This window comes from Alligator mississippiensis, chromosome 1 (assembly GCF_030867095.1).
Source record: "Alligator mississippiensis isolate rAllMis1 chromosome 1, rAllMis1, whole genome shotgun sequence".
NCBI classification, from domain to species: Eukaryota; Metazoa; Chordata; order Crocodylia; family Alligatoridae; genus Alligator; species Alligator mississippiensis.
In genome coordinates, this window is record NC_081824.1 from 131,420,945 (window position 1) to 131,448,004 (window position 27,060).

General features: G+C 39.4%; 1 protein-coding gene across 1 annotated transcript; it reads left to right on the forward strand.

Annotated features, from left to right (window-relative positions):
- Positions 1 to 26,835, forward strand: MYCT1 (MYC target 1). The gene is made up of 2 exons (XM_006265238.4): positions 1 to 164; positions 23,899 to 26,835. The coding sequence occupies exons 1-2, from the start codon at positions 113 to 115 to the stop codon at positions 24,429 to 24,431; spliced, it is 585 nt and encodes a 194-aa protein (XP_006265300.1). The 5' UTR covers positions 1 to 112; the 3' UTR covers positions 24,432 to 26,835.
- The last annotated feature ends 225 nt before the right edge of the window (positions 26,836 to 27,060 follow it).

Consider the following 27,060-nt stretch of genomic DNA (forward strand, 5'->3'; position numbering starts at 1 on the left):
ACAATGTGACCAGCTGTGTAAAAGCATTTCTTCTGCTGCTACACCTCAGATGTTCTGAAACCAAGTGCTCCATTGTGGACATACTAGTATTGCAAATATTGTTTTGGATGTTATGGATAAACAGGGTACTGGTTCTGACATCGAATGGCCACCAAAATTTTGGGGTAAGGATTTTAAGATTTTTTAGCATATTAGAAATGGGAATGGGAATTCTGAAATATGACATCAATTACTTTAAAAAGTGACATCTAATCTCACTTGGGACACTTTCTAAAATTTCAGTAGAAACATAGTAGTACAGATTACTTCAATATTTATTGTGTTGCAAAACAGAAGTATATTTCAAATGGATATTACTGGAGGATTAAGATAATTTCTTAATGAATTCACCTGAGGACTAATCCAAAATTCCTTACTGAAGTCAGTGAGAGTTTTGTCCACTGATAGTCATACAGCTTTAGATAAAGTGCCTAATCTCAATGATTTCATAGAACAATTCAATTAAGGTAAGTAGGATTTAGTTAATTTTCAGATGAAAATGATGTAGCAAAACAGAGGGATTTCAATCTTTGGAGTAATTTTCCTTTTGAAACTATGAATATAATATGGAGGTGTCACAAGATCAACTCTTTTCCACTTATGCTTCAGACTGTGACGTTATTTATCCACTGACTCAGATTTCACAGTATTAAAATGTCCAAAGGGTTCATTACCAAAATAAATTGGGTATGAGGCAGGGGGATATGGAATTGTATATTCTCTATGTAATTCTAAAACTAATTTGGAGGGATGAGATCCAGTATATGAATCCCAAAATAATCCCAGTAGTAGCTGTGGAGCTCTCTTTATTCCAAATTGTTCTATTATTTGACTTGTTTTCCGTTAGGTGTGTGTCATATACACTGTATTTACCTATTGTATGTGTGTCAGTCCAAGAGACTTTTACAGGAATCCTTGAAATATATAAAGTTACATACTGGTTACATACTGGTATATACTGGTAAAGCATGAGTCTGTTGTGGGAGAACATTTAAGGGAATTCCTTCATTTCTTCTCGTGTGAGCAGGAAAAAGACTATGCCACACAAATTCTGATTCTTTCAGTAACACACACTTCCCTGCTTGATTATGATGAATAAGACACTTCACCTCTGTGTCTCAGTTTCTTCTTCTGTACAATGGGAACAATACTAATTGGTTTTGTAAAACATTTTGAGATTGGCAGGGGAAAAGGGCTATATTGGAGCTAAATATTATTATATTTTTATAAAATACATTCTCTGTGCTTAAAGCAATGTTAGCTGGTCTTGGAAACATAGGTGAATACTAGTTTTGAAACATAAACTCCATGTATTTCTAACCTAGCTAGTTCCAAACAAAAGTGAAATAGTGGTTTCATAGAGTTAGGTCTGTGAGAAACCTGGAGTAAAAGGTAAAATGTTGAGGGGCAGGGCTAAATAGTCACAGGGATAGATATGCCTACTCAGGGGAAAGTTCATGAGAAGGACAAAGTTATTTGAGACTCTGAAAATTAATTAGCCATTTTCTAACTCAACAGTGCAGTGTTTCTCTTTATGGGGTCCTTCATCTGCATTCAGGGTTGGGCATCTATTTCCTTTTTATGCCTGTTGCTGACAGCAATAACTGTATTAACATTACTTCTATGCTCACTCTTAGGCATCTTTCTGGGCTTGCCAAACCTATGCTTTTCCCATATTCTGACTGTGTATAGCAGAACCTGCACAAGCTGCCATAATATGGGGAGAGTCAGCATTAATTATCACTCGTATTTTCCTATGGGTTGACAAGGAATAATATACATACCCATGACCGCTTCTACTTGGCAGAGCTGTCACAGCTTCCCTATTGTGAACCAACCAGTCTTCCCATGCACGGTCTTCCTTTGTTGCAAGGGCCTGCAAAGGCCTCTTTGTCTCTCTTCTCTTCTCTCTGACAATTTTTGGCACATTGCAGTAGGGTTTCCACTTTCTTCCCAAATATACTATATGGGAAGTGAAAAAAAGGAAAGGAAATAGTATGATCCAATATTTTTTTTGAATCCTTGAAAGGCACTGCTTCTTATTTTCAACATACTTAAAGCTAAATATCATCAATTAAAAATAATGAACAATGAGAAACATATAATATATCTGCCTTTTCATATCATATCATGTAATGTATCTGTTCTCTAAAGTCTGATTTTATGAATATGCTCTTTTACATTTTGTTTCTCCCTTTCTCTTTCTTTTTAGGGCCTGTTGCTTGGGACACTGAGCAAGTGTTTTATCTGAGATCATATTACTATAGCATATTAAAAGTTACATCATATTCTGAGCAGTCGTACAGTAATGCTTATTATAATCTTAGCCCACCCTGGACAGGGCTGGAGCCAGCTGTGCCCCCAAGCCCCTAGACACTGACCCCAGCACTGCAGCTAACATGTCTGTGAGGATATGCAGTCACAACACCCAGAACCCATGATCTCCCCACCATGTGCCTACCACTGCCTCCTAGCACTGCACCTGCCCCTGGCATAGTGGGGCAAGCCAGGCCTGACATGGTGGCAGGAGGAGGGAGGCATGGGAAACTAAGCCTTGTAGAGGGTGCTGCTTCTGGTGCTGGATCCACACCTGTCACTGGATCTGCAGCCTTGAACTGGCCCTGTTGCAGTACTGGGCCTGGGACTAAAGATCAGCTGATTGTCCCAGATTTTGCACCACACAAGAATCTTGAACTAGCTCCTGTGCACAACTGAGTCTGGGGTTGGCAATCAGCTGATTGTTAGTCCCAGCCTGCACACCGCACCAAGTCTTAAACTCATCTTGTCTCTGTGGAGTAGTTCGATGACAGCTAAACAGGTGTTAGTCAATATGATCTGGAAATACTTCTCCCATGAAAAAAATGTACTTTTGAATCATAGAATCATAGAAAATTAAGATTGGAATGGACCTCAGGAGGCCAACTAGTCCAACACCCTACTTAAAACAGAACCACTCCCAACTATATCATCTCAGCCAAGGCTTTGTCCAGCTGGGTCTTAAAAACCTCCAAGAATGGAAATCCAATGACCTCTTTGTGTAGCCTGTTCCAGTGCTTTACTACCCTTCTACTGAAATGTATTTCCTAAACTATCCTAAACTTCTCTTGCTGCAACTTGAGCCCATTGCTCCTCGTTCTGTCATCTGCCACCACTGAGAACAGTCTAGCTCCATCCTCGTTGGAACCCCCCTTCAGGGAGTTGAAGCCTGCTATTAAATCCCCTCTTAGTCCTCTCTTCTCCAGACTAAATAAGCCTAGTTTCCTCAGCCTCTCCTCAGAAGTCATGTGCCCCAGCCCCCAAACCATTTTAGTTGCCCGCCACTGGACTCTCTCCAACTTCTCCACATCCTTTCTGCAGTGGGGAGCCCAAAACTGGACACAGGACTTGCCTTTTCTATGTTATGATAGTATCTTGCTTGTGTTTTACTGCTTGAGCATGTGGATGCTTGCATGTTAAATAAAGTTAATATGTCCTGAGTGCAATGAATGACATGGCCCTTAAACATATGTGTTTATATTTCCTAGGTATTTTATACTAATGTAAAGACAGGGTTCCATCACTTTATGCAGGTTCTGAATGTGCAAATTCGCTCTTATGTGATGACCCCTCTTATACCAAAAATTCGTTATATGGGAAGTAATTCAGTCTTATGCAACCAGTGTGGTGGAAGCCTGCAGTCAGCTGCTTTGTATGGTGCATTTGAGAAGCACCATACAAAAATATGCACCAAATGCTCCAAAATATAGTCTCCTGTGTGGATCAGTACTCCTTGCTTGTTGTCTGCAACACATTTCTGTAGTTGCCCTCCCCATTACAGTAACATCCATCACCACCCTGTGCTTGTGTGTACTGTCTGCTGTTGGTGAGTACCAAAATTGTCTTGTAAAAGTGGGAAAAATGGGTTTGGGGGTCAGTACAGTCAATGTCTTGGAACTTATCCCTATTAGTTATATTGTAAAATGGGTTCTCTTTATGCAAATTCGAGTTATCTACCGCTTTCCAGGAACACATGTACAGCATAAAGCAAGGGAAACCTGTACCTTAAACAGCCAGATAGTGTTATGAGCACTAGCAAATTATGTAAGCCCTTATGTCCACATGTTTAATTTCTTTTGTGATGTATCCTATTGCCTTCAGGATGGTGTGACGTTCAACTTAACACTTATTAAGTACAGTTAAAATGACAGCAGACTCATGTTCAAGAAGTTTAGCACATATTAAGTGCCATCTTGGCATTGCAAAGTTGTTCCTTTTCAGGCAAGGGCTATATCCTAAAACATACTAATAGCTAAGTCACAACAATCCAAGGGTTTGCAACTTCTGCAATTGAACCTGTGACACCACTCTCAATCAGGTTGCCAATATGCAAACTTAGACGTGTGTGTTTGCTGACCAGGTACTTGCTTTGTGAGGAAAGTATTAAATACTGTAAAAATTGTTGGAAGAATTATTCATCATCATTATTACTCTGTTATGATTTTATAAATTATTTATTATTGTCTAATGGCTGGTACTGTGTTCTAGAAAAACTACAGGCATCTTGTTTTCTGAAACTCTTGACATTTCCCCTGATAGCTTAATACAATAGCTCTTTCAAAATAACCTTAAGAATTTTAAAACAATGAACAAAGTAAGGCCTCCACTCTGAAACAGTGCTTGTTTATATTTGATTAGATATAATTCTTTTCACATATGGTCCATGCCATACAATTATATTAATAGTTATTATAAGCAAAGTCATGCAACTTAGAAACACAACTTTGTTTAAGTCATGTTATATAGATTGCATTAGTGATCTCAGTCCACTTTCTGTTGAACAGTTGTGCACGTCATGAAAAAAGACTTTTTGACAAATCCCACAGATTAGTATGATTAAAGGCCAAAGACTGAATAAATCTAACCACTCTTTATCATCACATTGGTAGGGGAATGTGAAAGGAGATTTTGCTACTGCTAATTGTTCATATTCTGGAGGCCTTATCCTCCATTGTCTGCATATGAAATCTTTTTTAAAACATCTTTAAACAATGTGAATAGGCTGGGGAAAAAGGAACAGGCAGCAAAAGCAAATAAAATAAATTGTAAACAAAACATCTAAAGGAATAAATTGTAGGCTTAAAATCATGAATATTTATTTTAAATATTTTAACCTTCTCTCTTGTTTTATACCTTTAGGAGATTTATGATAGAGGTTATGGTCATGTCACCAAGCATCCCTTGTTCAGTAGATGATGTGTTGTCTTCCTGTTACCTAGAGTTAGCAAAGTTATTCTCATGTCTGGCAGTTCTATTCCTTACTTTCCAAATACCCACATTCTATTAAAGATGTATCAAGAGTGCTTCTCAAATGCATACGTTGTCTCAGAGAACTTGGCTGGACTGATACTCTATGAAGGAAGGCTCTCTCTATAAACATCTGTCCCTTTTTCCATGTATTTATGAAATGTTGCTATCTCTAGTAACTTTGATCTTGCCTTGGAAAGCCACAAGGTAATGTTCTGGCAAAGGGTGGGAATATTAGCTATGGAGTCCAATACCTGGTGCAGTACAGTAGCACTGGAGTCACATGGACCTGTGGGCGGAGAATCTGAAATGATGATTTCATTGGTGAAATGAAATGATGATTTCATTGGTGACTTCAATTGGAGTTTTATCTGAACAAGGACAGAGTATAATGTAAGTAAGAGTCTCAAGGCAGCCAGACAGCTAACACTACCTTCACTTTTTATTTATTTATTTTTTACTATTTTAATATATTCTTTATTGAGTTAATTTTGATTTGTAGGTGAGAAGTGAAACAGACTGAAAGAGATGCTCATGTTTTCGCCGTGGGTGTGAAAACGACATTTCTGCAATTATTAGAAGACTTGCATTCAGTTACAATCTGATTAAACACAACAAAGGACCTTGAGAAAAATTCCATTCATTCAGTGTAGATGGTAATATATTTTCAGATTAGGAAATTTAATTTAAATAGTACTTTTGATCAATACCACTGGAGAACAGGGGAGAATAAATGTAAGCAGTTATTAATCATGACCAGCTTGGATCCCTAGAATCTTTGTGCAGTAAAAAATTAAATCAAGCATTGCTTTCTTTTAAAAAATATAACATGGCAATTTATTAACCTTTAAAAGTATTTTTCCCTAGGGTCAGAATCCAGGGAGTCATTTGCACAGTACATGAGGGATAATGCTAAGTGTAAGTTTGCTTCTCAAATCTTAGGTTTGGTATTTACTATAAACATTACTGATTCTAGAGCTACAAGCATACCTTGAGCTTGTCTTCTACATCAAATGCACAGTTATAGACTGAAATCAGAGGTCCAAATTTTGTCCTTTGTTACACCCTAAAGAATTAAAATCCTACTCCTCCAAGTATGTATGTAAGCAGATGTAAAGGCCTAAGTGTGATCCTGTTCCAACTTGTTTGAGTTGCTGTACATCCATGAATGAATCTGTTCTTGTTTGTACTGTCTGTTACCTTAGCTTTAAAAATAAGTCACAAAGAAGCAGTGAAGAAGAAGAGAGCCCACCAGTCTGTAGCATTACCAGTTTTTCAGGGACTTTATCAGAGTGGAAAAGCATTGCTTACTTTTAGGGTCTGAAATACTGTTTCTGGACAGCAAGCTTGACATGAAAGGCTATAGAATTATGGAATGTATCGATGCCTTTCCAGTGTGTACCTGCCACCGTGGTATCATGGCAACAGGTCCTGGGTCATCTTCCTTCATGATTCTCTTGGAAGGTCACAGTGATAGTGAGTAGCACTGTGTCCCCAACTGCTTCCCTCTCTTTCCGAGTGTCTCCCCACTACTTCTCATGTATCTTTCACATCTCTTTTCTCTTGGGCTTCATTTTCTGGACACACTTTCACTCACTTCTCTATTTTCTTTCTTCCATGTTCTTGCTTGATGAGTTGTCCTCCTCCATCACAGCTTCAGCAGTACAAAAGAATCTTCCAAAAACATATTGGTGGGTTGAACATTCACGGTGCACGTGTGAGAGCATAGGTTGAAATAGCAATGATAGCTTTAACCCCAGCATTTCTCCCTCTAGATCTGGAGTTGTTTTGCACTGGGCAAGACCCCTGATATAAGTCACAGGAGTCTGAGGGTACCACTGTTCTGCCAGGTCAGAATTGCTGGGAAGTAAATGAGCTCCAGATATCATTCCTGTGCTAGCAGCTACAAGGAAGAGAGGATGTGGCATAACCCCCCCCCCTGCAAACACTTCACACCACCAAAGATTTTGTTTGACAAGAAATTTTCAGGGGGCTGGTGAAGTGGACTACAGGGAAGCTTTGTATTACTGGAATGGAACAAAGCAGCTGAAGCACACCACAGACTTAGCACCTCAAACTCCAGGTGCAGTGTCACCCTTAGTGGCCTTATTTCCCAAAACAGCATTACTATTTTTGTTTTTAAAGAATTTAATGCCAGAATGCCTGTTCTGATGGAATTTTAATTAGTGGAGATGAGCCAAGACTCCTGATGCAGGATCACCTTTCTCCAGGCAGGATGGCTTAATAACTTAATGGCATTTGCTTGCATAATCATTTTCTTCTTGGCACTTTCTGCAACACTTACTGTGATTTGGAAAATCCCCAAATTAAAAAATGCTACAACATACAATGCTACTCATGATGCAGGAGTCAAGATGGATCCCATTCCCATACTATCTCTGGGCTAGCTTGTGACTGATCAAGTGTACAGAAGAGATGTGAGGAAGGGAACCAGGAACATTTATTTCCTTTGTGATCCCTGCATGAAGGAGTGAGACTACTTCAGTCCTTACAAACTCTGAAAGAGACCCAGGAGAAAGGGGATATGGCCTTGTAGCAGAGTAATTTAGCTGTCATACTAATTCTAAGGAACAATTCCCTCCCTTCCACCCCTTCACCCTCAAGACAGAAGGACTCTTCAGTGCTGACATCAAGAGGCAGAGGCTAAAAGCCTTGTATACAAATGAGAGTACAAAATTCCCATATGTAGTATTTCTGATGATTGGTTAAGCTTCTATTAATATAGAGCAGGGGTGTCAAACATATGCCTACAGGCTGGATCTGATCTGTGGAGCTGTATGGTCTGGCTTGTGGGTCTCTGGACTGAGCCCATATGCATGGCATATGGACTGGACTCAGTACTGTGCAGCCTATACACAGCATGGGGTTAGTCCAGGGCATGGACTACATGTGGTGCTCCACCAGATCAGTCCTGGTCACTGGTTCTGAGGCCAGTCTATTTTGGGCTGCACCAGAGCCAGTATGCAAGGCCAGTCCAGCAGGGTGCCACATGTAGTGCCTGTCCCATCCTTGTCCTCTGCTCTGTGTGCAGCACATGTGGCCTACTCAGTCTGCATGTTGTACTGGCTGGCCCTGGGGCTTGTTGTGCACACAGCATGCAGGACTGGCACAGGACCTGTGCTGCCCACTGTACATGAGCTAGACCTAGCACTGCATGCAGCACCGGGGATCTGGGGCATGGGCTGCACATAGCACCTAGCTAGACCAGCCCCCTGTGCTGTCTGCATCAAAGTTTGGTCCCTGTCCTGTAGACCCTCATCTGACCCTGTGAGCCAGATGAGTTTTACACTTGTGATATACAATATACTGTAGGTGCAATGTGAGTGAAATGATGTAGTTGTGATAATTTTTCTTTGTTAATTATATTTATTTAAATTGCTTTTGCATTTAAGAACCAACCTCACTGTGGGCACATTTAGATGTTCATTAATGTAGAGTGGTTTCTGCACATTTATGTTAGTATTTGTATAATCAAGTACTAAATAAATATACAGTAACAGGAGTTATCGCTACTGTGCAGTATTATTAGGCTACAGCGCAGTATGTCTTGTGTAGATGTGCCCAGTTTGCATTTAAATCATATAGCGTGTAAACTCTAGATGAAATAAATCCAGTAAGGAACAGAAATAAATATCAGGCAGAATTTATCATCTTAATAAAAAGAAATCATAAATAAGAAGGTCAAGAAAGGTCCTATTAAAAAGCAGTAGTAAAGAAGGATTGTCTAACAGACTGATAATGAGAATGGGAATCATACTATCTACAGGTTCTCCTCCCAGCAATGTGTGTCAACATCTACAACATGCTACCAGTCATAGCGTGTAAAATGTGCAATCTGCACAAGGACCAGAGCACCCCCCTCAAATGACAGACTATGAACTTTGGGGAATGTGGATAATGAATATAGCAAATAAAAGGTGCTTGTAAGTTTGCCTCATCCACCTAATGTGCACTTGGTGAAGATAATGGCAAGATGAGATCCTTGTCCTCTAACAGTGAACCTGAGCAACATTAAGTCATTTTTTTCCTACTGGCAGAATGAGTACAGATTCCAGTGTTAAGGATCCCATTTTTATAGTAAAATTATAGAAAAATAGGACTGGAAGAGGTCATCTCAAGAAGTCATCGATAAAGGTTGTGGAATCTCAGGGCACATCTACATGTGAAAATAGCATGACACAATAAACTCTGGTGCAGTTCATGCCGGAGTTTATTGCTCCCGGGTACAGTGTTTACACATGCTCCCAGGACTGCAGCACATTGAGCTGGGGTGGCACAGCCCCAGCTGACAGAGGGGCCAGGTGTTCAGCCTGCCAGCCAGGGGCTGCTCCCCCACAGCTCAACATGCTGTGGAGGGACTGGCTGGGGCATGAGGGTGCTACAGTACGAGACTAACTGGCAGACAGTCCTGCACTGTAGCACCCTCATGCCCCAGCCAGCCCTATCATCCTCCATCGACATGTGTACTGTGGCAGAGTAAATAACTCTGGGGCAGCTGATCACCTACCCCTGAAGTGCTGACAAGAAACCAGAAGTGCTGCCAGCAAAACTGGAAGTGCTGCCAGTGCTTCTCGGGGTGGGGGGGAGGGGGAGTTGTACTGGCCGGCACTCCCCACTCCCCTGCTGGTGAGGGCCAATTTCAGGGAAAGCAGATGCGCCACCCCCATACCCCCCTACACATCACCTATGGATAGAACAGTACTTATATCGGGCAGCTAACCTATGGCAAAGTTAATTAGTTTATTCAGTTCTAATAGTCCTGCACATATAGAGGAAGGCACTTTACTGCAGAGCTAATTAATTACCTTAAAAGTAAGCATCTTGTGTAGATGCTCCATCCATCACTAGAACTTTTTAAAGCAGGTTAGACCAACACTTGGATGAAATGATCTATACAGGGATGATCCTGTCTTGATCCAAGGTTTGGAATAGATGACTTTCAGTCCAGGCTCCCTGCTGTTGGCAGAGGCATTTCTTTCTGAAAGATACATTGCCCCTTTGAACTCTTCACTACTGATCTTATTTGAATTAGTAAGCACAGAGCTGAACTTGCATCAAGGTTTAGAGCATCCTATTTCCCTTTTCAATAAAAAACTCAGACTGAACAATTCTTTACATACTCAATGGAGGATTAAAAGAGTTATCCTCTATTAAAGTAAACTTAATGCTGGGTAGCTGCACTAGGTAGAAACTTCCACTTATAGTGTTAGTTTCATGAATAGTCCTAGATGACATTTGATTGCATTGGATCCACTGATGTCTGGGCCAAGTCACAGGTCTGTAAATCAAAGGGGATGAATGCTTGAAACACTAGGTTTGGATCTAAGTGCCTGTTTCACTAGAAACTTCCTGTGTGACCTTGAAAAATTTAATTAATTTCCCTGTGCCTCTGGCCCCTATCTGCAAAATGGGGATAATATATTTTCTTAGCTTGCAAAGATGTTGTGAGTGTACATGCATTAAATATTGTTAAAATACTATGATAATTTCTAATGCATTACAAAGAATACATAATCAGAAAAAGAATCAATGATATATTTTTTCTTATGCATCTTATACACAAAAATATGAAGCTGCATTAAATATATATATATATATATATATATTAGGACCAGAAATAAAACCTAAATATCACATCAATATATGTATTTAAATAATGCTGTTAAAGCAACACCAAAGAAGCAGGAGGAGATAACTCAATTTTCCCCTCCACTTTATCAAGCTAAATACAATGGACTTCTAAACCTTCCATCCAGTTCTTCAATGAAATGTTACATGGTGCCATGAGTTTCACAGTGATATAATTTTTCCTATTTACTTAACAAAAGATTTAATTAGTAAGAGTAATTGTTTTTCATACTACTAAAGGATAGTTCCAATGTATTTGCATGTTGAGGTTGGGGTTACTAAGATTATAAACTCCATTTGGACAGTCATCTCTTTGGGATAGGAACCACCTTTTATGTTGGCTGTGTTAAAAGCACCAGCATTAGGCTCTCCTTCTGCTTCTGTAATATGAATAACTGTAATGGTAAAATTAATGAAAACTAACTTTATTTAATGGAGATGTGTGTATTCCTACACTCAGTGGTCTTGGTATAACATTTACTAGATGGCTTCTGAAATAAATTGTTTATTTGGATCTAATGCCAGTCTCTTGCTTTCTTTATTAGAAGTGATATGATTAAATGCTGACCCATAATGGAAAAAAAAGTAAGAAACCTACATCCTGATCCTTGGATATAGCTGAGGAGTGCACAATGGGGCCCTTGATTTAAAAATTGTCAATATTATTGATTTAAAAATGCCAATATTATCAAAGAGTATAGCTGCAATTTTAATTTCTAAGACTTTTAGAAACTGCAGTAAGAATATGGATGTAAATGAAAGGAAATTTGGGAAATGGAAAGACTACACTAAGTTGTTATCATTGATGATTGCTGCATGTTAATGAAAAAGTTAGTGCTAACTCTCATTGCTTTATAAGGCTTGAGGTATTCTTCAAACATATTGGAAATATTCATGTACCGAAAAAGGAAAAAGACAGGATTTACTTTCTGATGTAATTCTAAAGGAAGTAATTGCTCATTATCTTAACTACATTTCCAGAATATTAGATGTCTGTGTTCAGCAAATAGAGAATGAGTGATTCTTAAGCAATCTGTCAATCAGATTTCTTATGTATTTGGCAGTGTTAACACAGGATGTTTTAGAGGCGGTGGCTTTTGTTGTCTTTCTGTGTTTCTATGGAGTACCTGAAGCAGCTTGGCACCAAATCCTGTATTGTGTTTGTTAATTTTGCAAGGTCATGTACGTTGGTGACCACCCAACAACTGCAGGAAACTGGAACTTCCTCTGAATTTGCTCGTAAACATGAGTAGAACCATACATCAAATTTAAACAGGCTGTCTGAAACCAGGCACATTTCCCTGGGAGGAGCAGTTGTGTTTCAGCTATGTTATTGTGTTTTCTCTTTTGGCTAACTCCCTTTTTGGAAGTATTATTGTATATCAAATGCTAGACTGGTATGATTTATATAACTTCAGCCAAAGTAGTCACACACCCTTTTTTGATGGGTCTATTTCTGATCTCACAGCACTGGTTTTAAAATACACTAATTTCACTATCAGCTGACATGTGTAGGACATAGATAATGGACAGACAAAATGCCAAATGGATTGCTGGGTATAATTCACATAACAGAATGTAGATAAGTTAGCAATTAATTCAGGTATGCAGAGAAGCAATCGAATAAAATAAATGCAACGCTCACAGGAGTTAGTCCTTGCCAAGGGAAAATGGGTACATTCTCCTAGTTTTACTTTGCCCTTTTTTGGCAACGTGGAGGTAAACATAACACTGCTGTGGGAGGATGACAGCAACCCCTCATGTAATGGTGAGATGTAAATGACTTTAGGTTTGTGTGCCCTGAGTCCAGAATAGGGGGATTTTTGGACACCTGGGCATCTGGGTTTGGTTGGTGGCAAAAAAATACACTACTTTTTTGCAATCCTGAGTTTTAGCCTATTCTATTTCTAGCTGTTTAAGGCTTCAGTGAATCCTCATGGGTGCATGTATTTACCTGAGTTGCTACTATGCAAGCTCAGTTGGTGTTGCTATATAATCATTCATTCTCATCCAGGTGCAGGAATAGAAGGTCCACCAGTGTGTCAGTGGCCTTTTTGGGACTTCCAGGACCACAAAATATTGTAGACAATGAAATCTGGGTATATTGGCATCCAGAAAAGAATAGACTATGTGTGTGAAGCATCCTGCAAAAGTGGCCATGTCATATTTGATCTGAGTTTGTTGCCTTCTAATTACTGCTGTTTCCTCAGTCTTTTCTCTTTCTTTCTCAAATGCTTTACCATTGTCAACAGGGAAAACATTCATTTTAAGTAGTAGTGTAGGAGGGAACGATGTAGAAAAAGTTTCTTTTTAAATTGCTTTGATAATATAAAGGGTGTGTATGATTCTTTGGTGGTTAACCATTACTGAATTGATTGGGTGAGTGCTATTGCTTGTTCTTCCATCACGTAGCTCTCCAAAGAGTCATAGCTTCTTAGTTGCCACAGTAGTATTTGGGAAAGGGTTCTGAGCCAAGGATTCTTATATATTAGGCAGTCAAACTTTTTTTTTTTGTCCAAACACCCTGCAAGTGTGTGTGTGGCTATGCCAACAGTAGCACAAGAGGAGGACCTGTGTTCTCTCTTCTCACAATAGAATAAGTTACATGAAGGTGAATTCTAGGTTCCGAGAGTTTTCACATGAAAGTCTGGAAAGACTATAGCAACATTCAGAATCAGATCAGAATGGTTCAGCACATTATGAGTCCAAAACTACTCTTTAGCTCCCCTTGCTCCATAGCTTTTATTTGAAAGCAATTTGAAAAATAATACTTTGTATTTGTAAAAAGCTTTCTATCAAAATGCCTCAAACCACTCAAAAATGCACTTAACAAAGAGCCCAAATACTAAGGAATTTGACCTGAGCATCTCCTGGTAAATATTACTGCCCTTGTTTTATAGAACCTTATGCCCTATACCTGAGAAAATGGAGAAAAAGAAGCTTAGATAACATTTTTTAAAGAGTTAACACTGACTCAGTATTCTACAGCTGCATTTTCCCTACATTGAGAAGAACTTGAAATTCCTACAAATGCCTAATTCAAATTATTCATTATAGAGAAAATGATAGCCTTTATATAGTAATGGTTGCAACAAATATTCTAACGGATTCCTAATAACTTTTTAGAAACAAACAAAAATCTTTACATCTTCAAAATACAAAAGCTAACTTTCAGGTGGAGACTTTCTTTTGAAAATCTCAACAAATAATGTTCCAGCTATGGAGATTGAAAAATGATTTTTTTTAAGTATGCTTTTAGAAGTGGTTAATCATTCTTTTTGTTCCCATGTGCTGAAAACAGAAAAGTTATAACTCAAGATCAATTTATTAAATAATGTCCCTATAATCACTTGTATAGATACATGGAACAGATTGTGTGTGTGTGTGCATATATGTATATATACAAAGAAGGCATTATTGATGAATAATTCCTGAATCATTTTCAGTGTCAGCAAAGCAAATGAAAACAATAATGTCTAGCAGATAAAATTTGGCATCTACTTCCAGAGAAAGAAAGATGGAGCACACTTGTGTTTTGCTCTGTTCTCAGTGGCAGGAAGCTATTTTGTGGTATTTCTGACCCAGAGATGTGGGCAAACTAGATGACCTTTGCTTCATTTATATGGGAGAGTCTTTAATCCATGCTATAATAAATATAACATGGAATAGGGTGTGTAGGGTGCTTTTATGCTATAGACTGAAAGTAACTACAATATGAAAGCAGAATTAAAGTTGCTTCCTTGAATCCTACTGAGCACTACACATTTTCATAATTATTCAAAAGTTAACAAAGGACTCTGAGCATATTTGAATATTTAATTGGTGTTTCCCTTTTTTTTTTGAATACTTTAAAAACTTTTATGCTATATAAGGCACTAATGATAATTCTCTGAAGTTACAACAGCATCTTTTATTTGATGGTCTCATAGAAGTTTAAACCTATTAATGATTTAAGCATCACAACACAGAGTGGAGCAATTTTTTCTTAGTTTCATTAATTAGAGAGGAAAATTCTGAAACAAGGAGGTAAAGTGTTTTGCTCAAGGTCACATGTAAAGGCTGAAAGAATGGAAAACAGAATCTAGATCTCCAAGATTATTTAATCACAGAAAGTGGGTTTCTGCCTAGACTACTGTAAATGTAAATTTACAGTCACAGTCTAAAAAAATACATATCACATAGAAGAAGGTTGATTTTAGACTATTTTACTTACTGGACTAGGTAGAACTAGTATAGCGGAGAAATTTAACACCCTTGGATGGAACTCAAATGTTTTGGAAATACAGTGTATGGATTGGGCTACATTAAGATAGGGCTCCCTTCCTGTTACCATTGCGATGTCAGTAGTCACTGAAATCTACTGGCTGCTAAAACAGAGACAATTTTCAAGTAAAAACAAGAGGGGGATACACAGCCTGAAGAATAAGGGGAAAAGGAACAATCTGAGCTAGGAGTGGAAAACATAAGTAAATTCATTAAGGGACTATGCAGGATATTTTTTAACTGACAATGCAGAAGTTGCAGTCTTCAGTTGAATTTTTTCTTGGCAGCACTTCAAAAGTCATAGATTTCTAAGTTGAGAGGGACCATTTTTGAGACACTTTTTGAATACTTTTAGGTCAAAACAGGATTTACTTTAGCATTAGACAACGCAAGTTGTAGAACTGTGGTAATATTAAGGATGTTTTACATTTTTAATTTATTCTACAAGGCTTTTCATAGCCTGAAAATCTGGACTTTTGATCTATCATTGTATATTTTCTTTATTATAAGGCACCACTGGCTACCTTGTGTGAACCCCATTAAAATATCCTTCTTCATTTTTAGACTCTCTGTGTTAATCACACTATTAAATAAAATCAGAAGGGATGCAGTATTGCACTAAACCAACCATATCCACTATTTTTTTTTACTGATTCATTTAAGTCCTTGCAGCATATGTATAACTCAGTCCAACTGATTTTATAGAATTGATACCAGTGCTTTGCTGGAGGGTTACAAGCTGTGAGAGAAAGCAGAATCAAAACCATATATCTACATCTCAGTAGCTGTTAGGAAGGTATGCAAGAGCTCAGCAGTAACAAAGCTTTTACCCTGCCTTCCAAAAAACATTCTTTGAGGAGTCAGTTTTGTTTGTGCTTAGTTTGTTTATGATTGTGCTAACATTGGGAAATGTGATGCATTTACCGTAGATTTTTTTTCCTTTTGGTCATTACCATTACTTTGTCTTTATCATCCATTTTAATGCTGAACAGAGGTGAGTGGTGCAAACACTCTAGACTTCTTGGTTCAGAGATGATGCCTTTTATTAGACCAACTAAGAAATTGCAAAAAACTTTTTCTCTAAGCTTTCGGGCTCACATGTCCTTCATCAGGCTCAGGAAAAATTAAAAATGGTAAAAGGTCCTCATAGGTAGTCTTGGAGGTATTTGAGAGGAGACTGGAGAAACACCTGGCTGGGGTCATCTGAACCCAGCACTCTTTCCTGCCCAGGGCACGAGGTCAGACTTGATGATCTAATAGGTCCCTTCCAACCCTAACATCTATGAAATCTATGAAATAAACTTCATTTTTGCACAGAGGAAGCTGAAGATGGTAGTCTGTTCCTCTGGGTCCATGAGAGAGAGATAAGTGAACATTATTACTTCTGACCAGGTTTTATGATTTTCAGAGCACATATCCTACTATACTTTTCAGTGCATTATTACAGAAAAAGGCTGGTAGACACAAAACAAATGTACAGCTCAGATCCTGAGACTCAGTCTGAGTTCAGTGCAAACATTCACAGGTTCAAAAAGCTTTTGTAAACAGCACTTCCTGAAGTTTCTTTGCACTGGTGCCTTGTGGCCCTGTTCAAAAGAATTGCAAAGTTTGAGTGGGACACTAGGCCCTACGGGTATATGCCGAGGGGATCTGAAACGCTCTCTTTTTTCAGATAATTAGCAAAGAGAGCACTGGTTACATTGTTTCCATTTATTTGAATTGTTGCTGTGAGATTTTCTTGTGCTATCATGACTGAGCTGTTTTACTGACTGCCCGGTTTTCAGTACAAATTTCCAGCAGAGGGCAGTCTTGTTACTAGCTGGGTGGCTCATATGCTGAAGTAATTCTCTGTTCTGTTTAACAGAACTGCCTTCCTGATCTCAAGCACGCTGTTACCACCTTAATGGCCCCAGATCAGGATTCTGTAGTTACGCAATAAAATACACTGTTTCCAGGAGCTTTGAGGAGTCCTTTAGGTGGAAGAGCTGTGGGTATCTGTCCACTTAGCTCATGACCATCCTTGTCTGCTCCATGACACCCTGTTTGTTTTCTGAATGTGACAATTATCAGTGCTACAATCACTTTTGTTCTTCTAACCATAACCACCCAATGACCTTTCTTAACATTTGCCATAACTAAGATTGCAGCTGGTTCATTTTGCAAACCCCCTGATTCACCCACCCTACTGAATCATGGACTGACTACAAATCATTAATAAGAGGTTGTTTTGACTTAACAATTAGTGATAAAGATCAGGGAAGATAAGACAATAATTTTAACACTTGTCAGCTGTAGGGATATTGTTTCTACAAACTATACACAACAACAGTGTGTATGGCATGTAAGTTGGCTTGGCTTATAGAGACAAGCTTCCCATTTGAACTAAACTTTCTTGGTATGAAAGATCCAACCCAAGCAGATTTTTACTCATTAATTCTGCAATACTAGGAAGATATATTTAGTTTGTTGAACACTTGGTAGCTCCTTGTTTTCCTGAGGCTGGTTCTGTGGACTATGTTATGAATTTGGGGTGACAGACAGATATGAACCACACTTGGAGTATATACTAAGGACAAAGGGACTTAGATGTTACAATTCTGAGCATTCCCAGATGTAAAAGTAAGTTGCCTGGCTCTGGGAGTGAAATCCCATATTATGTATTCAACTTCCCACTACTTTAAAAGAGATGCCTTCATAGATGCCTAGTTAGGTGCTTTGCTATGGGAGTCACAGTGCCTAGCAAGCGGAGTGTGGATCTGCCTACCAACAAACAATGCTCAGACTTGGACATCTGTGCAACTGTGATTTTCAGTCCGAAACCCACACATAGACTTAGGTACCTTTGATATACTTTTAGGTGTACAAGTTCATGCTTTTCTTTTAAAAGTTAACTCTTGCACTCACTTAGGAAGTGAAAGACCTGGGTTCAAGGCTCTTCTCAACATAAAGGCTAGGGACAGACATTCAAAATTGATTGAATTGATTCAATCTTTGCAGGTTAGTCTAACCTAAATAGGCTATTTTTGTAGTCTATTTAAATTTCTGGTTTAGGTACAGATGGAATTCATGTTTGGCCCACTACTCAGTGTTCTATGATAAATTTCAATCACCTGCTCACATATGGATATCCATATTGCAGTTTATTTCACCTAGCATTCATACTTGTATTTTTGGAAAAGACGTGTAGTGAGGAGGACTGTTTGACTGGCCTGTCATCTAGATTTCTGAATACTTGTGAAAGTATCTGATCAAACACTTTTCACATCCTTAAAACACTGTGCAATTTGTGGATTGGAGAATGGGGGAAATGACTGCAAAATCATGTGTTTTGGTCAGATTTATCTCCTTAGCATGTGCTGACCCATTGCTACAGCATGAAGTAAAAATGTGTGCAGGAACAAGACCAAAAAGGAAGCGAAAGGGGAAGGGACAAAGATAATTCTTCTCCATTATGCAATACACTCTTCCTGATACATTCCCCTTTTCAGGACAAATGAATGAAGCAGCTTGCATGTGACATGCTCTATAGCTCCTGCAGCTCATGTATCTCCTGCAGCTCACATAAAATAGGGTTTGCCTGCCTGGCACATAGTGCTTAGTTTTGTGTTTACTTGCTATGCAGCTGCTGTCAGATTTTAGGAGAGTGGGGAAAATCACTTAGTTGCTTCAGAGAATGGAAGGCTTGTATTAATATAGAAAACTCTCTGTGGCAGGCTACGTGCTTGCATTCATAGCAAGGGCACTCCTGTCTGATTCTTGAGTTAAATATTTTCAGACAAAAATCTCAGCTAACATTAAGCTAAGTTTGCTGAAGTATTTCTTCTTTTAATTGGACAACAATAAGAAATACTGATGTTTAGCATAGGTAGACAGTAGTATGTCCGTCGGAAGTAAATAGGCTTTAATGAGGCCCTTCAGGCAGAGTCTATTTTATGGAACTGCCTAACACTCAAGGGTATGTCATGTACCAGGTGCTGTGAAAGGACTCTGCATTTCTAACCCTATCTTGGATGGTTATTAATGTTACGGGGTGCATCTACTTGAGACAGTTACTGTGGAGCTGCCTAATTAGACCTGTAATAAAGTATCCGCATCTACATGTGGGGCCCCATTAGGCTTCAGTTAACTAAATCCTGGTAAATTAGTACTTGTAAATACAAATACTGTCCTGTGGCAGAGTTCTTTACTGCCCAGAAACCCAAATGTAGATGCTGATGGGGCTGGCTGGGGCACAAGAGTGCTTCAGTGTGTGGGCTACCTGCCCACACACAGTGAAGCACCCTTGTGCCCCAACCAGCCCTTCCACAGCATATTCAGCTGGGTTGGAGCAGCCCCAGACTGGCATGCTGCCCCCCTTGTCCCCTCCCAGCCAGCTGGGGCTGCTCTGACCCAGCTCAATGCGCTGTGGTCCAAGGTAAACACAGCACCCGAGAAAAATAAACTCCAGCAGGCTGCACACTGGAGTTTATTGTTTCATATTAATTTTACATGTAGATGCACCCACTGTATACAAATGTGCAGCTAATTGTTTAGCCATCTGACCACAAATTGGCTATCTGATGCTTCCCTCACATTCTCCTGCTCTGCAATCAGTACTTATCCCTCCATCCCTCTAACAGCTATGCAGGTTACCATTCTTGCTGCTACACCTTTTTGAAATGCATTGCCCTTTCTCTCCTGCAGTTGGCCATTCAGCTAACTACTGTATGCATGTCTGCATGTGTGCATTTGTCTGTAGTGGGAGCCATATGCCCACCTACACTTTGTTCTTTGGTAGATCAGTGTTTCTTTCTAGGATCAGTCATTACAATTGCCTAAGCACAGGAAAAGGAATTCTGCTTTGGCCTTTACGTGAGCTGACTTAATGGTTCTCAGAGATTTCTTAGAGAGAATTTTGCCCTTAAGCAACAAAAAGTTTGGAAATGGTTTGCACACTCCATCCACTCCCTTGGTTTGATACAGTTACTAGATAATATGCTGACAGAGATCCCATGCTCGCTAGTAGAATAGAAGCATATACAGAAAAAATGAGACCCTCACAGAAGTAAGCTCTACACCTGAGACTGTTTACAGGACTGGACCTTACTTTAGTAAGCAACATAATTAAAAAAAACAGTTGTTCCAGAGATAGGGAAGGGGACTTCAGTCCTCTCACTCTTTTATTGTCAAGATTTGATATGCCTGCTCTGGGATCCTCTATTTAGTCTCCTGAAATATAAGGTACATAAAAGAGAAGACAGAAGGATTATGTTGCTCCCTAACACTCCAAGAGGTGCAGTGGCTTTATCCCTTGTGCAACAAGGAGCTCAAAGAGGAATTCTCCATGACACAGGGCTCCTCCTGATTGTGGCTACGCCCTCTCTAGTACAGGCCAATGCCTGTAACACACAGTTGAGCCCTCTGAACAGATAGATCCTTGGCTTCTATTTGTGCTTGGGATATTCCAGAGAAAGCTGTCATAGGCCATTCAGTGTCATGGTAGGACAGGACCAAGATACGATAAATGCTGGCAAACCTGACTGGGGACACAATATGCCAGTGCAAATTAGCATTTGTGTCTGCTCTTGCTGCCCTGAGAGGCTAGTCCTACCCTAGTACTGCCCAAGATTGGAAGGTCAAAATGTTGTAGAAAATTACCTTTGCCCCAAAACACCAGATGTGGCCATTTCTGCTCTGTTACACTTGGGTATCTGAGCCCACTGATGTAAAATTTTCTCTAATGTTCCTTAGGCTTGGGTGATTGAATACTCTATTGAAAAAATCGATGGAGACAGATTTAAAATTCAATACATGTGGTTAGAATGTACTAGCTTTGGGTGAGATTCATTCAGCACAAGAACAAGGCACTTCATTTGCCCTGGTTAAAGCCTTAAGACGGTGAATTTCATGTTTTTAGAGTGAACCCACATTTCCCACTGAAGTAGGTAAAACCTTTGCATGAAAAAGGATTGGAGGGATTTGAACCGGTGTGTTCATTTTTCATTACTGAAATAGAAGGAGAATGAGTAAATAAACCAAGAGTAAATATGATGCTTTATGGACACTGAAGTATTCTGGGTGACCTCAGGAGTGGTATCCCGTGTAGAAATTTGGTTCTCGATTTATTAATTTGAGTATAGAGGAAAAAGGGGCAAACAAATTATACAATGGCAGGTAATTGTTTCAGCTGTATCTGCTGCACGGGGAAGCAGCTAAAGAAAGTGCTCAAGTGGTGCATTCAATATTATGTCAATTTCCTTTCATGTTTTTAACAGTGTGAAATGCTTAGTTAAACGTGCAAGTAGTGGAGATATAGGGATAAAAGGGATTCTTGGCTAAATCCTCCCTGTACATGTCGACAGTCTGGTTGGACTTCACTTATATACAGGGCAGATGAAATCCTTAGCAAACAGTTCTGCCTTCCCCTCCACTGAGCGATAGGGAAGGAGTTCAGATACTACAGTGATGAGTTTCCTTATAGATTTCTAAAGAGCCATAAAGTACAATCACGTAATCAGTATTCTGATTTAAGTGACCAAAATTCAATGCATGTAGGCTAGATTGTACCTAGCCCTTCCATGGTTGTGCAGGGGAGTGTGAAGGAGTAAAGGTTACCCAGATTTCAGTTTAATATGGTGCCTGTATAGCCTACGCATCCAGTCCAGGAGCAGTGGTGATAAATTAAACTTATTGATTTGCATGCACTCTAACTCACAAATTAGGCAATATAGGTAGCACTAGGGTAAACCTGAGTACTCACTGAGATAGAAAGGATGGGTCCTGAGATGTATGTTTTAGGACAAGGGCTGGCAACATTTGGCCAAAAATATTTGCCAAAAACACCCCAACATTTACCCATGCCTCAACGTGGCATACCGGGGGCAGATGGCAGAGCAGCTGTAAGGGGCCTGATCCTTGTTGCTGGCAGTGGATGCATGTGTGCCTATGGATGGGTGGCAGGGGAGGAACCAGGGTTACACTGCACCAGCCCCTTCCCTGGCATTCACTCCGAGGCATGCGTGACAGGGCTGGTGCCAGGGCTCTGGACCACAGTGCAGCTGTTTGAAGTTTCCTAACTGTTTGTAGCAGATCTTGCAGCCTCCCGGCTGCCTGCTGTGCACAGCCTGGGCTCCATGGCTGGCAGCAATTGCACAGAGCCTGGCCTGGCTGTGGTGTGCTAAGCAAAATGGCCTTGCATACCAGGCTCTGGCATGTAGGCTGGGGGTTGTTGACTCCTGTTCTAGGGCATTGTTAACTGTTAAATCTTGATCTTAAGGCATCTAATGCCAGATTTGCAGGCTTGGGTAACTGCAGAGCAGGAGCAAGTAGATACAGCTTTTTTCTTAGTGGCACTCTTGGGCTCATTCTGAGGCCATATAGACAAATCCTGCTGCCTGGAGAAGTGTATAGAGTGCTTAGGGCAGGCAGAACCTGATCTCTGCCCTTTGTATGTACTGATTAGCAGAGCTATTTGGAAGGATGGCAGGAAGCCGAGTGTGCTAAACTCTGTAAGGTGATATCACAAATTGCTCCTCCCAGTGCATACAAGAAGTCTTGTCAGGCACAGTGCCCCAATGACATTATTCTGAAAAGGGTATGATTAATAGGAGCTCATTTGGAAGTTGCCTTTAACTATTGATAGCAGCTGTATGCCTACAATCGAAACTGCAGAACAGGCAAGTAGTATTCAAGGGGGAAAACTCCAAGAAATGCATAGTTAGGATTCAGGTTACATAAATATCCAAAATTCTAGTCACTTATTTAGAACCTATCCAATTTATCTTGGTTCAAGAAGCTTTGAAACTGCATTGAGTATTTAATGCAAATAGCTTCACATATGAGATTTATGGTATTGTTTGTCCTAAACAGCATCTGGAAATGTCCAAGGCATATGAAGAGAATGCAAATCTGTACTGATCACCTAATGTTCTAGAATGTCAATAAGGGGTTTGATTGCATTTTGCTTTACAAATAGTTGAAAGATTGGTTGAAGTGGCTTGCTCTCTCATAATGTTGAGTGGGAAGTGTGTGTGTGTGTGCGTGTGTGTGTGTGTGTGTGTGTGTGTGTCGGGGAGAGGGGGAATGAAAAAGAATCAATCCTCATTCTTCACCACAGCCTTTCATGTGGAGAAGAAAATTATCTTGCTTGGGGTCCTTTTTTCTTTTCAGATCCACTAAATGCATTTTATTAGAGTAAAGGCAGGTGTTACAGAGTTAGAAATTTACTCCTTTCCTAATGAAAACTTGACTTCCAAACTGGGGAAGGGAAGGTATTGAGGGTTTTGTCATTCCCAATGGCCCTCTGTGACAAGAATTGTCTAGTGATTTTACAGCACAGTTTTTAATGTTTGATCTAACTCTGATTGTAATAAATATTGATAACATCCCACCAGATGATGTGTACTTTCAGCTCCCATTATTTCACCCACACTGGTACTAGACACAAGTTACTCACATTTGAGTGATACCAGTGAAAATCAGTATAAGTAAGATCAGTGTAAGGCCTGTTTCTGTTATAGTATAATTGTGTATTTCACATGTTTTATAATGAACGAAACTGTTAACACTTTATTGTTCAGGAGGGACTTGCAGTAAGTTGCACGAATGTAACAGCAAATTAATATTATAGAGGGCATCGTCTGTAGGATAATAAAAATAACTTTGTTATTTATTTTCTGTGTTTAGACAAGATAATAATATCCTTCTCAGTTTCCATGGCAATTGGACTCGTGATTGGAGGGATAATCTGGGCGTTGTTTACTTGCTTGTCCCGTCGCAGAGCCAGTGCCCACATTTCACAGTGGAGCCCCTCAACTTCTACCCGCCGTTCCAGACCTCCTTCTCATGGTCCGGCTGCCAACAGGCCTGGATTCTACCGCAACAGCAGCTGTGAACGTCGCAGCAACCTCAGCCTGGCCAGTCTCACCTTCCAAAGGCAAGCCTCCCAGGAGCAAGCCAACTCCTTCCCAAGAAAATCAAGCTTTCGAGCCTCCACTTTCCATCCCTTTTTGCAATGTCCTCCGCTCCCTGTGGAAACTAACAGTCAGCTGATTACTCTGACTCCCACTAGCACCACCACTACAGTTGCAGGAAGCACCACCAACAGCTTAAGTCAACCTGAATTCCACTGGTCTAGCAACAGTCTCCGCATCTGCCATTCAACACAAACCCCTCCTCCTGCCTATGAGACCATCATAAAAGCTTTCCCAGACTCTTGAATTGGACTTTTGTTCTAAATACTTAGATATGGGTATGCATACATATCTTAGAAAGAACCTCCACCACCCAAGACAGATTTTCTGTGTGCTCAGAGGACATTGGTGAACCCTTCCTGTTGCTGTAGTATGCTGCAAAAAGGACATACATTGCTGAGATGCAGGTGACACTGATTCATTAAACAAGATGCAGTATTCTGTTGCCTCAACAAACCTTCTTCTCCAAGTTACTGCTCTGCAGTGTAGATGTGTATTTATATTATCCTTTGAATTAGTAACAGCTGTAGGGCTTCTAATGTAGAGGGAAAATCTTCTATACTTTAAGAAACTGGTGACTAATAGAAGAAATGAGCCAGGTTAAGAGTACTTTGTTGCTACCCATTCATTAATTTCCTTCCAAGTTCACTCTTTGTCTTTGTGTTTGGGTTGTTTTGGGAGTCCTGTTTTTAAACATTTTGTCTGTGAGTTTTAGATTCTCAGGCCCGGTACAGCGTGATCAGATATGAATTGTGGCCAAAAAAGGTAAAGCATTTAAAAAATTGTGAAAAAGAGGTATCTCTAACCAAGTAAAAAATTAATGACAAATTAATGAATGAATAATAAACACTATATAGACACTATATTCTGTAATCAGCAGAATGAGTAGTTACATTTTATTACCGTATAAGGCAACGAAGAGCAGAACCCTTGACATTTCTCTCTCAGACTTGGTCAGCAAGATAAACAGCATGAATGGCAACTATTTTTAATTAAGCTTCCTGATTTGCTATGGGAATACTCATTTCCGCTCTTTAAATTGTATTTCTCATGCTGCGCAAATGTTTCATCCTTCCTGGAATACTACTCAGTGAAACACTGTATTTTGCTAAAGGGAAATGGCTTAGACAACAAGGGTAAAATTCTGATTCTATTAATGTCAATATTAAAACTCTCAAGACTCAGATTTCAACATTTCTGTGTTTACTTATACAACTGCTTTAGTATGTAAAGATATGAATAGGGTATTTAGAATAGATTAATGCAGGCTTTGACTTTCAGGAAGGTAGAGCAATTACAACAGGTTTCCCATGGGCATAGAAGTGGCAGATTCCACTGACATGGGAGAACTTCAGGTTTTGGAGTAAGGGAGAAAGCACAAACTCATTCAATTTGTTCTAGGTCCTAATAACTGCAATGAGGGCTGTATTAGTCCCATAATGAACAGTTTTATGTTTGAATGCTGGGAAGGGAGTTTCAACATAAAGGGTGCCAACTGGAAGAACAACTCTGCTCATTCCTGGAATATTAATAATTTTAGCTCCTGTGGAGAATTGGGAAAAGAGTTATTAGTTACAGTGGGCTTGAGTTATTAGTTACAGGTCCTTAATGAGAACCAGCAACTGCAGCTGTAGTCAATGGGAACAACAGGCACTCAGCAATTCTCAGGAGCAGGCAAGCTGCTTATCATCCAAGATTCCTACGCTATCAGTGGGTGTTGAGAGCACATCACCTTGCAGTGCTTAACATCTTTCATGAGCGGGCCCTGAGTCACCAGTATTGATCTTTGCACTTTAGTTTCCAAGCCTACTGTTTTCTCTTTGCAAATATCACTACTAGTTCTAAACAACCTTCCCAACTTTTTTAAAGGAAAAATATTTTGCATTCAGTATACTGTCTGCCTTTTTTAATGTGCACCTTTTTTCCTTTATAAAATTAAATTTGATTGCGAGAAATACATATCATTCATAAAGTTTGTATCCAGTGTTTTGCTGCAGAAAGTATGGATTCTAATAAACTAAGGGCCACTAATGGTTCTGACTTCAGTCAGAAGAAGGCTTCTGCTATTGTATTAGACATTTCATTGTTTAAAATGTTTCTGGGTAGGCTTCACTGCACCCCAAATACATCTGCACAGTGTCTAACGTCCCTCTGAAAGGTAATACCACCTGTTGTAATGTCTATGATACAATAAAGTCTATTTCTGTTCTGCTGGTAATTCATTTCAGCGGACTATTCATATGAGAAGTGAGAGGAGGATATGGTCCACAGTATGTAACCAAGTTATTTCAAAGTGATTGCTGCTTGCCATTGAAATAATTACAAAAAAAAGTAAATATTTACTTATGGTAGACAAATACAAAATTTGCAGTATAACCATATATTATTTCTTGTATTAAACTATAGTTAGAAAGTAATATAGGAGGAAAGGCTATAATGTTCTGTATTTTTTCCTTTAGAAATCCATACTGGCCACAAAAACTGTTTTATTTCCCCTGGATCACAGAAACTAGAACATGAATTCTTTGGTGCATAACAAATATGGATGTCAACTGCTTAACTAACAGCATGAGCAAAAACTGAGATTAATATTTTGTAAGCATTGTGGAAACTTTGGAATGTGAAATAAAGGTAGAAACTATAATCTGTATCTTATGTTTTTTCTTGATTTTACTTTGAACAAACTGACTCTCACAGTGTGTACTTTATGAAAATTATATTCTGTAGCAAGCAGATGTACAGCACCAGAAAAGTTATATAAAGTACAGGATTTATTATACAGTAAGATGACCCAATGGTTGGAAACCAAGACTAAAAAAACAGCAAGGGCATGTTTATATTGTATCTGCAGTTTTCCTGGGTGAAGCATGGACCT

What these genes read in the sequence shown, in the direction of transcription:
- MYCT1 (XM_006265238.4), top strand. Translation starts at nt 113, where the DNA reads ATGGATAAACAGGGTACTGGTTCTGACATCGAATGGCCACCAAAATTT. An exon ending in ATGGCCACCAAAATTTTGGG is followed by an intron (nt 165 to 23,898) that starts GTAAGGATTTTA and finishes TTCTGTGTTTAG; the next exon opens with ACAAGATAATAATATCCTTC.